Source organism: Calypte anna, chromosome 12, assembly GCF_003957555.1.
Source record: "Calypte anna isolate BGI_N300 chromosome 12, bCalAnn1_v1.p, whole genome shotgun sequence".
NCBI classification, from domain to species: Eukaryota; Metazoa; Chordata; class Aves; order Apodiformes; family Trochilidae; genus Calypte; species Calypte anna.
The window spans coordinates 21,184,953-21,202,203 of NC_044258.1; the positions used below are offsets into that span (position 1 = coordinate 21,184,953).

Here is a 17,251-nt window from a genome sequence, read left to right on the forward strand (position 1 = left end):
TTGGCTAAAGAAAGGGACTTCAACCTAAGTTCTGCATTGTGTTCACAGCTGTCTATTTTCCTACTCATAATTGAATCAAGCCTACACGGTTTTGAAACCCAGAGCATAACAGTCCTTACCAGGAAGTGATACATGTAAAAATCAGAGTTTAGCTGTTTACAACATGCATTTACTGCGGTCCTTCATCAGTTTGTTTTTAAGACTTGCCGGGCTAAGGGAACATCAGTCCTGTCAGAGCTGTGAACGCGGGTTCTCCTTCCAACATGCTGAACTACACAAACCCCTAATACAGAGGCAGCTGACAGGAGGGGTCAGAGTTACCGCCGTGTCCCCGCGGCGAGCACCGCACCCAGAGGATCCTGTCACTGTCACCACCACCTCACACACCTCCGGTACCCTCCATCAGGACCGATACGGGGGGTCTGAGCACAAGGAAGGGAAAGACCGTCGTGTCAGATGACATGACGGGACGGGACAGGGCAGGGCAGGGCAGGGCCGCACCTGGCCCGACTCCCGCCCATCAGCCGTTCGGCAGCGCGAGCGCCTTGACCACGCCTCCCACCTTCCCCAGGCCCCGGATGAGCGCCCGCAGGCCCCGCCCCGCCCTCTGCCGGGCCCGCCGGGAGCCTCCGCCCAGGAGCCTCCGCTCCGCTGGGCCGCTTCGCTCCGACCCCGCCACTGGAGACACGCGCCGCCCGCCGGGGCGCTGAGGTGAGGCCTGACGTCCGCTCCAGGGCTGGCGGACCCCTTCCCCTGCCTATCCCCCCTGCCTAGGGGAGCCGGCCCGGCCAGCGCTGCCCGCCCGCGCCTGCGCAGCGCCGCACACGCAGCCAGGCGGGGCTGAGCCGAGACGAGCCGGCCCGGCGCCTCCCGCCGCCGCTCGGCTCCTCCCGCCAAGCGGGGCCGTGGACAGGCCTTTGCCCCTCCAGCGCCTGCCGCCTGCGGAGCGGCGGGACGCAACTCTCGCGCCGGGCCTGAGCGTCTGCGGTCCCGCAGGCGTGCAGCGCGGGGTGTGAGCCCGCCCCGACGCCGCTCCCGCCTCCCCTCCAGCTGCCGGCGAAGGACGATGCCGCTGCCACGCTCCGCCCCCACTGGGCCTCCGAAACCCCGCCGCTGAGAACGGAAGCGCCATGGCCGCCGGCTGCCCGCCGCCTTTTGGGGACCCGGGGGAGATGCGGGAAGGGTTCCTATGCCCGCTCTGCCTCAAGGACCTTCAGTCGTTTCACCAGCTGCAGGCGCACTACGAGGAGGAGCACTCGGGCGAGGACAGGGACGTCAAGGGACAGCTCAGAAGTAAGAGCGGTGACAGCTGCTGCGTGTGTGCGGCTTCGTGCGGCAGCAGCTCTGCTGGTGCTGCCTGCGCCCTCCGGGGGTCTGACACTGCTAAAATATTCATTGTCGTGAGTTACCAGTCGTGTCTGGGGTTCCACTTCCCTAGATCTTATGTTGAGTCCTAAGAGAATAATTGGGAATTAAAAGAATTAAGACATTATCAGTATGATGTCCCAGAATGCTGTGAAATGGGTCCCATAGTTTAAGGCAGCTTTATGTTTTACAGTATAGTCCCTGAATGTCTTGTCCAGCAGTGATGTTTTGTGTAGGACTTTAGTGTTATTTTAGAACAGATGAAAAAGAGCATTCTGTGTCATCTCTGATTCTCTTAACTGCATTCTCGTTCTAAGCAGAACGTGTTGAGAATAAACTATCGAGGCAAAGACCTGTGCCGCAAGAGGAGGAATACTCCTTATTGGTTTCATTTGAAAATGTCTGGTTACTTCTTGCCATATTTGATAACTTGGATTAATTTTTTTCTAGATCTAGTCCAGAAGGCCAAGAGAGCAAAGAAGAAATTGCTGAAACGAGAAGATGACAGAACTGATTCTGGATCTCAGGAACGATACGAGTCATTCAGCTATGGTGGAGTAGATCCCTACATGTGGGAGCCCCAGGAAGTAGGTAGGAGAGAGCTAGAAAGCAATACTCAGTGGGGATAATTTTTCTTTCAATCTTAATTGGGAAAGTTCCACAGTATTGCTGAAGTTTCATGGAACTGTGACTGGTTTACATTTGATTCAATGTAGCTTGGGGTTATGGTTTGCCTGATTTTGTGGAGCCTGCCTGCATTGTGTGGGGGTGATGGACAAAACGTATGCAATGTAGGAGATTAAAAAAATCAGTATCCCAACTAATCTCAAGTGCAGGGTAGTTGTTTGTCATGTCATTGTGCCTTAGCTTTGAGGCCTGCTGGATGTGCGTTTCCCTCTGCATCTAGCTTTGTTGAGATGTTCTCCAACTATCTTGTGGCTTTTTACAAAGCATAATCCAGTAATTAATAATTAAGATATAACTGTGTAGTAGTTCCAGAATTTTTATGGCTAAAGTAATTGCTAGTTTAGGTGTCTGACAAAAAGCTTGTTCAATGATTAAACCCTTTCAGCTTTTTGCTTGGCTGTGAGGTATAGATCTTCCCTTAAAAACCCAAAGAAGCCAAAATAAAAACAACAAAAACCAACCTTGAACCCACCCCTCTGAATATAAATCTACAGTTGTAGAATTTCAAAGATAACTTGGCTGAGTTTAAATTAAAATTACTGCTGCTAGAAATTGTCTCTTGCTTTTGCTGCAATATGGTTATTTTCAGGGGGAGAGAACAGCACAGTGTCTGGTGTGTCCTGGGAAAGTTTCCCCCATGCTGCTGACAGACTAGGATTTAGTCCTTCATGTCTGCAGATTCTGCCTTCTGTAGATTATTGTTGCTTTGACTTTGTAACTATTTCAGCTGCAATCATAGTATTATTAATGTTGGCTAAGAATAAATTAAGGCAGGGAACTAGCGGAAGGTTTCTGAACATAGAGAAGTGAGAATTGTTTTCTGATTAGAGTGGAGAAGATGAACCTCACTAATTATAGGATGGGATTAATTTGGTCTGTGAAAGGGGCTGTATGATGACTCTTAAGCAGATATCTGAATTAATTTACCCAGAGGGGCCCTTTCTTTCCTTTGAAATCAGCTTTGAAGATTTTTTTTTTGTTTAGTTCATTATCATAAGGAAGTGAGATTCTTATACTTACACAGGTAGTATCAGAAAGCAATATCTGATTTTGTATTCTACCAGTCAGAAGATTTTTTTTTTTTAATTTTTTTGTAACTTTGATTTTTAGTACCTGGTGCATCTTACTTGGAAAAGGATCAAAACTTAACTTGAAACCAACATTGTGGAGTATCAGTTGTGTCTTTTTCAAATAGATGCTCTGTTGTTGCTTTCTACATTTAGTGATCAGTTTTCTGTAAACCTGAACTGTCACGAAGGATTTGATTCAGACTCCTACAGGTGGAAGTCTGAATGAGAAGTATCTGTTGCATAGAGCTCCAATAATCATTGGACTTGCCTCTTTGCTTTGTTGAACATGCAACCAGGAAACTAAGGGGAATTGGTTTTGAGAACATTGTTAGTTGATAAAAGCTTTGAAAATGTAACTGAGGGATAAAGAGGAGGAGGAAAAAAAGTTGCAGATGTCTTTAATATAGCGCCTCTTGTTTTATGTAGCAGAAATAAAACAATGTTTATTGTTAGCCTGGATATTAACCTTTAACCTGCATTTTTAATCTAGAGCAACACTGTGAAAATGTAGGATTCCACTCTGTTTTTAAAATTAAATTTGAACATGAGAAGTGAGGCATTTGAAAGCATGTAAATCCATACAGAACACCTGGGTGACTATGGAAACTTTCTGCTATCTCTCTAGGTGCCATGAGAAGCCATCTTTCGGATTTCAAGAAACACCGAGCAGCCAGGATTGATCACTATGTAGTTGAAGTCAATAAGTTAATAATCAGGTTAGAAAAGGTAAATTTGCTGCTTTTTAATTTTCCAACCTTCCAAATGTTTTCTACGTTAAAAAAAAAATTACTACGAGGTGTGCCCAGTTATCTAGCTGTGCGCTTGATAAAGGATACTAAACTATGACTCTTCACACGTTACTGATCGTGTGCTGTGGATATGATTTCTTTCTTCTCTGCACTGTTTTCAAACTGAAGATGTTACTTCCAAGTGCTGCAAGGATCATCTCTTTTTCTGTGTATTTTCTCCATCTTCTAATTTACTAAATTTCTCCCTAATGTGTTTGTTGTGATTCTTTTAGCTTCTTGCTCTTCAAAATCTACTGATGTTATGTTTACATTTTGGCTCACATGCAGTAATGTTGGATGCTGTAAGGTGTTCAAAATGCTTGAGTTGTAGAGGCTTAGGGGTCACTGTTTACCACTACTTGTATGAATATGGCATTAGAAATAAATAGGAAAGTTGAGGGATCTAGTGTAAAACAGGCTGTGACTCCACCTCTTAAAAATACCACTTTTTCTTTTTTTGTTGTGTTGCTTTTTTTTTTTCTTGAAAAAGTACAGTTTTCTTGAATGTGCTGTTTATCTTCTCCCAGCTTACATCGTTTGACAGAGCAAACACTGAGTCAGCTAAAATAAGAGGTTGGTATGAGCTTACCTCAGATTGTTTGCTCCTGTAGTTTAACCAGCTGAGAAATTAATTTAATGAGTATCTTATGTTGTGTGCATTCCCTCCCCTCATGCGTGATCATAGCTATAGAGAAGTCTGTTGTGCCTTGGGTCAGTGATCAGGATGTTCCATTCTGCCCAGACTGTGGCAGTAAGTTCAGCATTCGAAACCGACGTCACCACTGCCGCCTCTGTGGGTCCATTATGTGCAAGAAGTGCATGGAACTTGTGAGTCTTCCTTTGGCAAGTAAGTACAGTGTGTGGTGGTAACCCCCCCTTCGCTTGGCTCACTCAGTGCTAACTGCATTCTGGCTTTTTGCCATTAGAAGAGTAATGGTAATTATTCTGCTGGTAATAGTCTGTCTATACAGAAAACTTGGTCCTTAGTGTGCATTTCAATTCAATGCAGACACTTGTCTGTGTAACAAAAGATGAAGAATGATTTCTCCATCTTTTGTCTCCATTCCTCCTTCAGATTCAGAATTGTTATGTAACACCGAAAAAGTTACTAGAAAGAATAGTATTTACTACCAGTAAATATGATTAATATTTAGTGTCTTATTTTATTGAGTACCATAACTATGAAGGTACTGACTTTAGAAATTATAACTGTCAAGGTTCTTGATCTTTAAAACTGTTGTGGATATTTCCAGTCTTTACCATAGTTGTCCGTATGCTGACATTAAAGAAGTTCATCCACAAGCCTTTAAGAAACCCATTGAACTTTTAATTTCTTCATCTAGTGGATTGCAGGCAAGACTGTTCTGTATGGAAATGATTATTAACCATGCTTTTTGGAATATTCAAGCACAAAACATGGACAGGTTCTAGCACACACAATAACTGTGCAAGCTCCAACATGAGAATGCTTCTAGGCATATGCAGCATAGGTGGTTCTTAGCAGTGTGTTCGCTAGCTGCTTTTACAGGGGAGCAGGATTTACAGTGAAAACCCAAATTTAAAATATGTTGGCTTCTCCAGTTACCTGTTTTGTAATTTCCAGGCAAACTCACTAGTGCCAGCAAAGAGGCCTTGAGTTCTCACACCAGCCCAAACTCCTCACCTGGCAGTGTCCATGGCTCCCGCCGTGGCAGCATCAGCAGCATAAGCAGCGTGAGCTCGGTTCTGGATGAGAAGGATGATGACCGAATACGTTGTTGTCAGCACTGCAAAGATACCCTGTTGAAAAGAGAACAGCAGATCGATGAGAAAGAATACACTCCAGAGATTGTGAAACTCTATGAGGTAAATGGGACTTGCTGCTGCTTTCAGCCACAATGTATATATCTGCAGTTGTCACTATTTGACTTTTGGCTTGTCATCTCAGTCTAGGCTCTTACTTTATCACTTAAGACTTGCTTGTGTTAGAGTAGACTTTATTGGGTGGCTAGGCCACTACTGTAACATCTTAAATGATGGAGCCAGTTGCCACAAGATACAGATATCTGTAGGTACCCATAAACCTCATGAAAAGTTCAAAAATAATTTTAAGGTACATATTTACTCTTATCATCTGGAACTAATAGTTCTGAGATGCCTTTGTCTTAAAACTGAACTGTCAGCTGCGATTCCTCAGAACAGTTCTTGTTTAAGTCAATGATGTGCTGTGCACTTGGTTGATAGGCTGCACTCAATGCTGACAGCACTGCTTGTCCTTACAGTGATGGCAAACGCTTTTTTGAGAGTGAACAGTGTATGGCTGGAACATTGTGTACAAATATTCTCTAACAGCAAAGAAAGACAATCATCAGGTATCTTTCGAGTAGCATCTGTGAATCCCTGAGTTAGTCCTGTTGGTGCTCTTTCTGAAGAGATTTAAGGCAAGAAGTTTTCTTAGTCATCCGCTAAATCAGCTTCTAAATTCAAAATTCCCTTTTCAGGGCTACAGGGAGTCTTTAGCTGCTCCTGACCATGCCATCTGTGTTCTGAGGATAACTGGACAGTGTTGTCATCCTGAACGTTCTAACAGCTTTCATCATGGTTAACTTTGGCTCTTCACAGGCAGCACAGAAGGCTGTCATGACAGCGTGTTCTTGCATTAGACCTTTAATACAAGGGTTTTTTTTATTATTCTTATTTTAAACAAGAAACTTCGACTCTGCATGGAGAAGGTTGATCAGAAGGCACCAGAATATATAAGGATGGCAGAATCTCTAAAGTAAGACCCATTCACTAATTTTTGTTTATGAATGTATATGTATTTTTTCTTCCCAAAAGTATGGGAAGGAGTAAGGAAGTAGTGTGCTAAGGCTGCAAGACTGTGTAAATTACAAAAGGCAGTTAGATTATCTATTGTGTTTTGGATGCATCTTCACAAAATGATGGTAACTTTTGACTCGTGTCTCAAAGAGAGGGTTTTTAAATGACAGCAAGCTTGAAATACAATCAGTCAATTCCTTTAGTGTTAGTTATTTGCACCACTGTTGAATCCTAGTAATTTTGGGATAACTTTGGTGGTGTTTATATTGTTAGCTGGATGCTTGACTTACAAAAAAGTTGTATTTATTTCCTAGTGCCGGGGAGACAACCTACAATCTCGAACATGCTAATGACTTGAGAGTAGAGATTCAAAAAGTATACGAATTTATAGATGCCTTAAGGTAAAAAAAATCTCCCCACCCCTTATGTGTATCTTCCTCTGTTACAGCTTGTTTCTCAACTGTTGGCATCTGTGTTTTTGTAGCATATACCTGCTTTTTTTTCCATATGGATAATCACTGTGTCTGCTTAGTTGTGAAGAGCATGTGAATAGTTGCTGTTCCTGTGTACAATCAATTTCTACTTCCTTTTCCAGTAATTTCCTTAAAAAAGTTTCCTGTTCATCTGCAGTGGAAATAATTAAGCACACAGGGAGCAAACAGCAGTCCAGGTTATGTGGGGGTTGGTTTGTTTTTTAAAGAAAAAAACAAAACAAAAAAAGTGGTAGTGGAAGGTGTTACAACTGATAATATGCAAATTATTTACCTAAATGAATATCACAGTATTTTAATCCAATATTGTGTCTCTCCCCTTCTGTTGCCATTTTTGCTGGCCTGTTTTTTTTAACTGATGAGGCTGTATGTTTACTTTGATTCAGTAAGAAGATTTTAAGTCTAGGCTTGCATGAAGATCCCCAACCTCATCCAAAAACTCTGCAACTTCAGAGAATGATAAGATACTCAGCTACACTTTTTGTTCAGGTAAATGGAGCATGTATTATGGGCAGTTTTTGTATAATGTTTGCCAGGCATCTCCGTGGTTTGAAACTTCTGACAGGATGATTAATTCTGTATGTTTTCAGTTGTTACCTTAATGATTTATGGTAGCCTTAAATCAGCTGCCTTGAATACAGATAGCGTAGTCAAGCAGCAGTGAGTTTGGGCCCTAAGAAAATGTGTGGCTCTTGGCTTTGTCTCCTGCTGAGGGGTTAATCTAGCTAGCAGTATAGTTACAGCAGCAAAGACACACACAGACTTGCAGTGGTGGTTGCAGTGTAGCAGAACCTTTGTTTATAGGGTATTCTGCTGGTGGGATCTTTCTTTTCAAGTACCTAAAAATTGTCTGGATGCCTGCAAGCAAAACTGTAAATACTTCCAATTTTTGCTAGGAAAAACTGCTTGGCCTAATGTCCCTGCCAACCAAAGATCAGTACGAAGAATTGAAGAAGAAAAGGCTGCAGATGGTAAGACAGGTTAAGATATGTCTTCTGTCATGGCCTCCTTCAAGGGCTTAAACCCAGTAGCTCTGTATGTGTGAATAGTTGCCTTTAACATTGCGTTTCAGTTTTCATTTTTATATGCAGATCATCCCATGCCCTTTTTTGGGGTTTCATGTTACACTGTCATTGTATTCTATCCAGAACATAAGTAGGTGTGTTCTGAGTAGCTGAACACTTTTGGAAAGAGGCAATGACTTGGTTGCACATGCCATTTCTGCTGCAGTGCCTGCAAAGCAAGCCCTAAACTAAGTATGTTAGTTTATGTAAGTTTTGAAATTGTGTTCTGGAATTCATTTGCACAAGTGGAATTTGGAGACTTTTATTTCAGTGGGAAAAAGGACATATTAGAACTATGATGTCTCTTCAGAGAATGTTTTTTCAGTTAGGAGAGAGTAATTATAAAGTAAACCAGCTTTGTCTTGAGGTAGAAGTTGAGAAATACTAATGACAGTTGAGAAATATTAATGACTAATGAAGTTGAGGAAAGTTAATGACACCAGTGACCTTTAAGGTTGGTGTTCTGTTTGAGATGTCTGCTGCAGTCCCGTGTGGTATGGCTGGTGTCCAGGCCAATCTGGAGCACTCTCCTCACAGTTACATTAGGTGTTTTTTTTGCTCTTTATTAAGCACTTTCACTGCTTCTACTTGTCCTCAGATTTCTATCGGCACGTGCAATGGGATTTTGTTCAATATCAGGAAAAAAACAAAAGGAACCACCTAAGTAGTATTTTGCAAATGAGCGTTTTCTGCAAAGTAATAAAAATTGCAGCTGATCTCTCTCAGTGACAGCCAGCAATGCCTAACATCACTTAACTTCATGTGCCTGTAGATATTTAGAACAGAATTTTTCAGTCTCAGTGTTCTCTTACTACATGTTTATTTGTTTTAGGTGGCCCTCGAAACACAAGGAAAACAAGATGAAAAGCAGAGAGATGTTATCTCCAGATCTGCAGCTGCACTTAATGGTGATGCGATACACCTGAAAAAAGGAACAGTCAGGAAGTCTGAAGGCTGGTTACCTACATCTAGCATATCACGAGAGAGTGAGATAGCAGACCCACTTCTTCAGCAGATTGACAATATCACATCCTTTATCAAGCAAGCAAAGGCAGCAAATAGGATTGACGAGGTCCGTATGTTGCAAGAGAACCTGAGGCAGCTTCAGGATGAGTATGATCAACAACAAACCTTGAAAGCTATCGAGCTTTCTAAAAAACAGGCAGAAGAGGAAGAGAGGCAGAGGGAGGAACTTCAGATCCTGTGTGAAAAAGAGTGGGAAAGAGAACACAAATTCATGGCTCAGCACTCGAGGACACGCTCCTTAGATTTCAGAGAAGTCAAGCAGCATCAGCATGAAGTTGCAAAAGAGAATCAGAACTTGAAAGCACACACATTGCATTTGGATATTACTCAGTTCAAAGGGGAGTCAAGTTTTGAAACTCCTGCTGTTGATCATCTGCCAGCTAAAGAGCAGTTGATCTTCACACTCAAACCCCAGAATGTCCCAAAATGTGACAAAGGCCAAGTTCAGATATCATCTCTAAACCCCTTTGAAGATGAAGCAGATACACCTCAGTCAGGGGAAGATCCTGCTAACCCATTTGTCAAAGACACTTCTCCAGTGGTTTCTTCCTCTAACACAGCTCTGCAGAGTGATCGAAAAGACTATAACCCATTTGAAAATGAAGATGATGATGATGATGATGAACAAACTAATGGAGCACCTGGCAGCACTTCAAACCCTTTTGAAGAGGATGAAAATCCATTTCAGAAGCTTAGGGGCAGTTGGAATTCTGGGAATCCATTTGAAGAGGAATGCTCTACCAATCCCTTTGAGGTAGAGGATGGCAATGAGATCTCTGGAGAGGAGGCTATAGAAGAAGAGCTGCTTCTCCAACAGATAGATAACATCAAAGCTTACATATTTGATGCCAAACATAGTGGACGAATGGATGAGGTGGAGGTACTGACAGAGAACTTGAAGGAATTGAAGCGCACATTAGCAAAGCAGAAGGAGAAATCAAACTGCTGACGAAGCAACACGGCTTTTGTAGTAATTATTTTAAGTCTACTCTTAAATATGGGAAGATAGAGCAGGTGCTTATAAATAGGAGTACGGATCACAAGAGGGAATTGGGAGAATCTTGACCTTTATGCACTTTCATTAGGTATTTCCACTACTACTCAGTCTTGAAAGAATTATTGAGGTATGCTGCTGGTCTCAAAAAGCGTAAGCTAAAATTTTAGCATAAAATTTTAAAATTAACTTGTTGAAACACTTTTTTAATGCTACCTGGTCTTAGTGCATTCTTATGTTGGTCAAAGTGGTTGAGTGCTAATAGGGAATTAGGCAATGTTGATTTGTCATGTTTCCTCCTTCCTACTGTAGTCTTGGCCTTGCCAGTGGGGCTTAGACTAAAGAGAGATGACAAGTTTTCTAAAACCTCTGTATCCTTGGGTAATGGCAGTGCAGTGTTTCAGGATAGCTTAACTGCTTGATGGTGTTACAAGAAAGTGGTAAGACTACTGTGATTCATTGAGGTGCAGATGCATTTAGTGCAATGCTAATGCATAAAGGATTTTAAAACTGAGAACTTTATAACTGATCTTAATTAATGTGTTTATAACAATTCCCAAGTAAAATTTAGATGTTGTCTTTTCATCACTTTTAGCTTCCTGTTTGCTCTGAGCACAAACTACAGTGTAATAAAGAGCTGGCTTCACAGACCTGCTCTGTGGGAACAAATACCTGCTCATTTCCAGGGAAAAGAGTATCAGGCTAGCACCACTTCAAACTATGCCATATCAAGGGTGAGGGTGACCCTCCAATTCCTATCTTTTGGCATCTACACATTCCTTTATATTCCCTAGGTTACAGAATGATCATGTTTGTCTTATTTGTGAGACTGGAACCCGCTTGTAATACTGAATGAACAAAAATCTTGTTTACAATGGAGAGCAGAAAGGCCAATGAACTGGAATTCTGTGAAAGCTGGGAGACAAATTCTGTAGGTATGATAGTGCCAGATAGCAATTCTCTTACATATTTGATTCCCATCAGCTGTTACAAGAATCAGGCATGTCTGTCTAAACTAAGAAGTTCTAATTTGGAGTAATCTTGTGACCCTCAGGTCAGGGGGATGAAGAGGTGATGATCAGCACCTGTGATGCAGGAGGGCTTAGAGCTTCTGAAGACAGCAGAAATGTCGATCACTTTGGGGTTAGGTTGGCCTGCATCTTTGTGAAAGATGGAGCCTGAGCTGCTTTGATTTTTATCTTTGAAAGGTGGAAACCATCATCAGGCATCAGAGTTTGAAGGGATGGTGGGGAGGTGCTAGTCTAAGGGATGTATTTATTTGATGAACTAGAGAAAAAACAAATCACATTGTATGGCACTAATAATAGAGGGCTTACTCACTCAGATGTCTTTAACTGTATCTCTTATAATATGTATTAGCATACCTATAACCCAAGCATTGCATATACTTTAGTGACACAAATAATTACACTACCTGAAGAGCAGGAACTCTGTAATAGTTTTATTTTCCTGTAAGCAAGTGGAGGCAGAGACTTGTAGAACTGTTGTTTAAACAACACCAAATGACCTATTTCCTTGCTAGTTCTAGTGATGGATGGAAATCACTTAAGAGTAGCCAGCTAAGGGCAGCTGTTCTTCAGATAATGGTGCCTGAATCTGCAGTTAAAAGGTGTGCAGAACTGGTGGTCTTAAGACAGGTGTGTTTTTATACAGAGATGCTTTATATGAGTGAGTCCCTGAGTATTTTGTATCAAGTGAAATGAACAACAGAGGATTCTGAAAGGTCAGACTAATGTGTGGACTGTGCCACCAGATTCATGAAGGCAGTAAAAGCTGTTAAAATAGCTAACTAGCTAAAATAATTCCTGGAATTGTCTTAGTGTAAGGCAGCTATTTCAGACAGACTTGTTTGCTACTCAAGAGGATTGCTCCATGCACTGTAACCCAAAGCTTTTTTTTGGTACCAATATGAAAAAATGTTTCAGTGGTTTCAGCTTTCACATTTTAAAAGTGTTTTTTTTTTTCCTGGTTGCAACTGCCTTGTTTGTATTTTTCAGTCTAATACACTAATTATTAAAGTATCTTCATTGTACATGTAATAATGTATTTTTACAAGCAGATAACAGACTAGCATACCTCATGATCTTAGTCAGTGTTAATTGTGATGGACTAGACATGTGATACTCAAGTCATCTCCAAAGTGAAGACCTTATGCTGGTATTTGGACTGCTGTTGGCACAACAGAATGAAGACATCTTAACCATAAAGCTCAGTAATTAATTAGCATTGATTTTTGTTAAAACTGCATGCACTACTCTGTATGGAAACTTTGTAAACAGAGATGAAATAAACCAACATGTTTATTTTGTGCTGCTTTTGTCCTTGACAGTTTTTACATTGATGCTTTACAAGGTGCTTGACTTGAAATTATGTACTTGGCCATTGGCTCAGAAATGCTGAAATACAGTTCAACATTTATTTGCACATGTAAGCCTGATTTAAAGGCATGTGGAATTACCTAATGTCAAGCAAGATACTACCATCTATCGTATGTGTTAATATATACTATTATGGCTGTAGTGTAATTTGTTGGTGAGGCAGAAGCTATGATGAACAGAAGGTTTTTCTGCCCCTGTGCAGTGAGCAGGAGTGTCTGAGGTAAGAAGAACTCTATAGCAACACTGGAGTTTGGAGCCCAATGGACTTGCTGTTAAGTTGGTAACTGTACACATGGTTTTTCTTTGTTAGGCTTTTTTTTTTTTTTTTTTAAAGTCTGTTTAGGAAATTGTCTTAATTTAAAAGTAGCTTTAAGTTTTTTTGAAAGATGGGAGAGATAATTGTAAATCGTATCTTTCAAATAGCAACTTACATGTTCTCCCTTACTACTGATCTGTCAGCTCACGTGACACAGCTACAGTATGTACTGTAAACATTCTATCTTGAATGTTTACATGAATGTAAACTTTCTATCTTCAAACTTTTTCTGAGCAGTAACTAAATAAATCAAGGTTACTCAGCATGTAGTTGGAATTATAAGTCTTCAATTAGTACAAGACAGAAATCAGCAGGAACACTTTCACACAACTTTCTGTAAATTGTGTAATTGTGTGCTCCTTCTAAGAGGAATTACCTTTTTTAGTCTAGTTTCTCTGTCCCATAGCAAACATTATCTTGTTTTTGCCATCTTATATATGCAGTAGGAAATGGGGCTCTATAGTGAAGTGTTGACTGTAATGCTTTGCAAAACAGGCACGAGAAAAGCAGCGTTTTAAAATTTTATTTATTTTTCACTTTAATTATTGAAGCTGTAGCTCTAAGAAGACTTATGAGAGAAGGCTGCCTGTATTACATGAACTTTCCTGTTTCCTGGAGCTGTTAGCTCTTGTCTGTCACTAAGTACCATGCAGCCCTGTGGAAAAACAACGGCATGATTTGAGATATCAGGCTGATGCTTCATTTTTCATAGCAGCTTTGTACTTTCCTCTCATCTCTTTGGGCAGTGGCACAAAAGCTGGGCAGGGAACTTGGCCTTCAATTTCACACATGCATTCTCGTAGATGATACTTCTTGGGCCCAAAAGTTGCCGGATGTGATTGTTTTCTCCTTTCTCTTTCCTCTTTTTCAAGTGTTTCTCTAGAAAGAGAAATCTGTTTGTAACTATCAGGAGCCTGAATGGCAACATTTCTCCTTTCCCTGGATGCAGATTTTCAGCTTGTGGACTTTACCTATATAAAGTACTTCTGTATGCTTGACAAAATTTTGCAAGGACTGTATTACAATGTATGCTATCTTACTGTTACTTACTTGCTTTTCCCCAAGATTTTTTTAATGTGCTCAGTTATCTCTTTGTTGGTTTTATCTTCCACGTCAACCAAAACTTGTTCTCCATTGTCTGCCAAGAAAGATTTGTAATAGCACATCAAACAGTATCTCTTCCTTTCATTGGCTGTTTCACAGAGCAGCTAACTGGGCTTTAAACATGCAAATTAAGACATCTGCTTCTCAACTACTACCATTAATGTAAATTAAATGATGTTTTGATAGGAAATGCAGTCATAAAATAGGACAGCTGGCAGCAGCGAGGCGGCGCAGGTGAGTACAGGCGCTTTGTTCCACCTCTATGCGAGCACCTTCTTACCCCCCTGCAGGCCGAGACGCGGGACAATGACAGAAACGGGCATGAAGCCATGGCTCCAGCCAGGAACCCACGATCGCTCCAACGCCTCCAGCAGAAGGCTCTCCTCGGGGCGGACCCCAGTGGGGCTCGGGGCGGGAGGGGGCCCTTGGGCAGGCCCGGCTGCACCTACCCAGGTAGAACCGCAAGAATGGCGAGGGGGTCATGTTCCTGAACAGCATGATCTGCACCCAGGGGTTCTTGTACTGGATCTGAGGGATGTTGAAAAACACAAACTTTCTGGAAAGAGGGAGAAATAAAAGACAGAAACGCAACCCGCCATCGCTCTGCAGAGAGCGCCTCATGCCTGAGGGAGGCGCGGGCCGCCCCACGCTCCCGCCGCGCTCACCTCGCCCCCTCGCTCAGCTCCCCCGCCGTGTTGTAGTTCACAGTCATCACCTTCACCGAGCTCTTGAAGATAACATCGCCCTGGCTCAGGTACTGCAACGTCCGTCTGATGGGGAAACGACCCTTCATCGGCATGGCGGCGGAAGTGGCGCCGGAAGTGAGGGCCACGCCCCGCGCAGGGATCCGGAGTTCCCTCAGCCGCAGCGCTGATCTGGGGCGCGGCCGCCGTTCCCCCAGCCGGGCTCTCGGGAAAGGCCGCAGGGTGCGGGGCTGCAGGGGTTGCTTCTCCCGCCGACGATGCTTTCTCGGCCGTTTCCCCAGTAAGGAGGTAGGGAAGGCGAGGGAGGCCGCACGCAGCCAGGCGGCTTTTTCAGCAGGATTTGCGGTTTCTCTGGAACCCGACCTTTGTCAGCTGTCTGGGGAATGGCAGCAGTTTTGTGGCTACCAAAAGCCCGGTGCATGGCGTCACCGAGGGGTGAGGTGCTGGAGACAGAGCAGAGGCTGAGCCCGCACCCCCGGGCTGCTCTGAGGCCTCAGGACGCAAATTGGGCTGATGCTCTTCGTTAAAAGGAAGTCCAAACCATCCCACACCAAATTCTTTGGAGGCAAAGACAGTAAGTGTGAAATTAAGAATAAGGCACACACAGGTATCGTGTTGTGAATGCTACAGAAATAGAAATAATGAGTTAGTAACGATTTAAAGGCAGTAAAAGGAGTCGGAAGATGAACTACCACATAAAGAAGGTGCTGCAGTGTCCTTCTCTGTGAAGAAAAAAAATGGTGACATAATTTTCTAGTTAATATTTGTTTTTCCTCAGTGTAGTAACATCATTATCTTGATGCAAATTAAACTTCTGAAACATGCTATTGGCAGTGCAGTTTTGGGGTGTAGGTTGATGCGTTTTGGGTTTTATTTATGCTTTTGCATTATAATTTAAATGGTTAAAACTTAAAAAAAAAAAAAGTTATAAAGCGCATGTGAAGGGAACTTGAATAAAACCAAAAGCATTACCTTAATTTAAAACCTGTAGCAAAGAAGGAAGATAAAAAACCAAAGCATTTGTCTTCCAGTAGTTAACTATCTCCTCAAAACAAACTGTAAAAAAACACACCAGAAAGCTAAAGATGAATTAACACCTTTAAGAAAAGGCCGTTCTCCTAGAATTAGCTCCCTGGCGTGAGTCAGATTCATGGGATTGCTTTTCTCTCAGATGGGATTAAATCACTCATAGCATAACCACTGTAGTGAAAGGACAATACTGTTTCTCCCTAAAAGATAGTAAATTATGTATTTGGCTTAGACCCTTGATGTTTTAAGAAGAAATTAAAAATAAAACTCAACATTGCATTTATATTTGTAATTCACTTTAATGGTATAAACCTTGTTTAGGTAGTAGTATTAAGCCACAACAATATAATGCCACATTTAAACAGCATTTAATAAAATGCATAAGCTAAATCATGCACTGCAGTACTCTATATACAAACACAACAATGCAAATTCCTCTTCATGACTGAAGACATTGATTAGATATAAAATTCAGATTAAAAAAGGAACATGCTATTATTATTAAATGCTATCACAAGTAACAATGCTGGTTTCACAAAAGAAGCTGTGAGAAATTAATAACTTTTGCAAGGTTTTTAACTTGAAATTAAAATAAAATTACATAAGCAACAGTTTTCTAAATGACAGTGAACAGAGACTTCCAGAAAAATGTTCCAAGGAATTAAAAGCAGAAGATTCCTTTCATAAAAATTTGCTAATCCTTACACAATGTGCAGTTTTCCAGATACAAATGTTTGAACGCTAGTTAGCAATGTATTTTGGAATACAGTTTTATTATAAAAAATATTTCCTAATTTAACATTGATTCCAGGTATGAAAACTTAAAACATATGCTCTTTATGTAATGTGTTTTCTTCTCAAAGAATATCCGTTTTATTTTAAATTTATTCAGTCCTGCTTTTAACCCACAATAATTGCAAATATTTTATGATGGACCTGTGCCTTATTGTCATTTATCAAAGATCATAAAAAAATGTACAAAAGGCCAGATACTCAGGGGTGCTGGATACCTGGCAACAGGTGTGCTTCTCACACCTTTGCTTTCGGTGGTCAAATACAGAAAGCTGATTTCACACTCCACAGTTTCCAGGGAATAGTACAACAGCTCCCTCATTGCCACTTAAATTTGAACACATTTTCTCCTTCAGGAAACAAGCAATTGAAATGTGTACATGAAACAAGCTCGCAATTTAAAAATACACTCTTTTTTTCTAAATTCACAGTTGAATTTTTCAAGAGTCAGTCCTGATCAATACCTGAATTGGCTTTGTAATCTTTAAAAATGTTACTCCAGTATAATGAAATTAATAGACATTCAGGTTTTCTATTCAGGCTTTAAAGAGAAAAGCAAGCATTCAAACAGCAGTGATTGTCAAGACAGCAATGAAGGACCATCTGTCACAGGAATTCCTGCC

The 17,251-nt window shown here is 41.5% G+C and overlaps 2 protein-coding genes across 3 annotated transcripts; one reads left to right on the forward strand and one right to left on the reverse strand.

Annotated features, from left to right (window-relative positions):
• Nucleotides 1–577: 577 nt before the first annotated feature.
• RBSN (rabenosyn, RAB effector) lies at nucleotides 578–12,608 on the forward strand. 2 transcript variants are annotated; one of them, XM_030458471.1, is made up of 12 exons: nucleotides 578–711; nucleotides 1,051–1,293; nucleotides 1,816–1,956; nucleotides 3,748–3,848; nucleotides 4,438–4,483; nucleotides 4,596–4,757; nucleotides 5,514–5,755; nucleotides 6,598–6,668; nucleotides 7,024–7,110; nucleotides 7,587–7,689; nucleotides 8,097–8,171; nucleotides 9,097–12,608. In XM_030458471.1, exons 2-12 carry the CDS (start codon nucleotides 1,131–1,133, stop codon nucleotides 10,237–10,239), a joined length of 2,334 nt encoding a protein of 777 aa, XP_030314331.1. In that variant the 5' UTR covers nucleotides 578–711; nucleotides 1,051–1,130; the 3' UTR covers nucleotides 10,240–12,608. The 2 variants fall into 2 exon arrangements, with proteins under 2 accessions (XP_030314331.1, XP_008499590.2); XM_008501368.2 differs by lacking the exon at nucleotides 578–711 and having other exon boundaries at nucleotides 727–1,293.
• Nucleotides 12,609–13,524: 916 nt separating this feature from the next.
• MRPS25 (mitochondrial ribosomal protein S25) lies at nucleotides 13,525–14,943 on the reverse strand. The gene is made up of 4 exons (XM_008501369.2): nucleotides 14,769–14,943; nucleotides 14,553–14,659; nucleotides 14,050–14,137; nucleotides 13,525–13,878 (listed from the first exon to the last, which is right to left on the reverse strand). Exons 1-4 carry the CDS (start codon nucleotides 14,900–14,902, stop codon nucleotides 13,686–13,688), a joined length of 522 nt encoding a protein of 173 aa, XP_008499591.1. The 5' UTR covers nucleotides 14,903–14,943; the 3' UTR covers nucleotides 13,525–13,685.
• Between the last annotated feature and the right edge of the window lie 2,308 nt (nucleotides 14,944–17,251).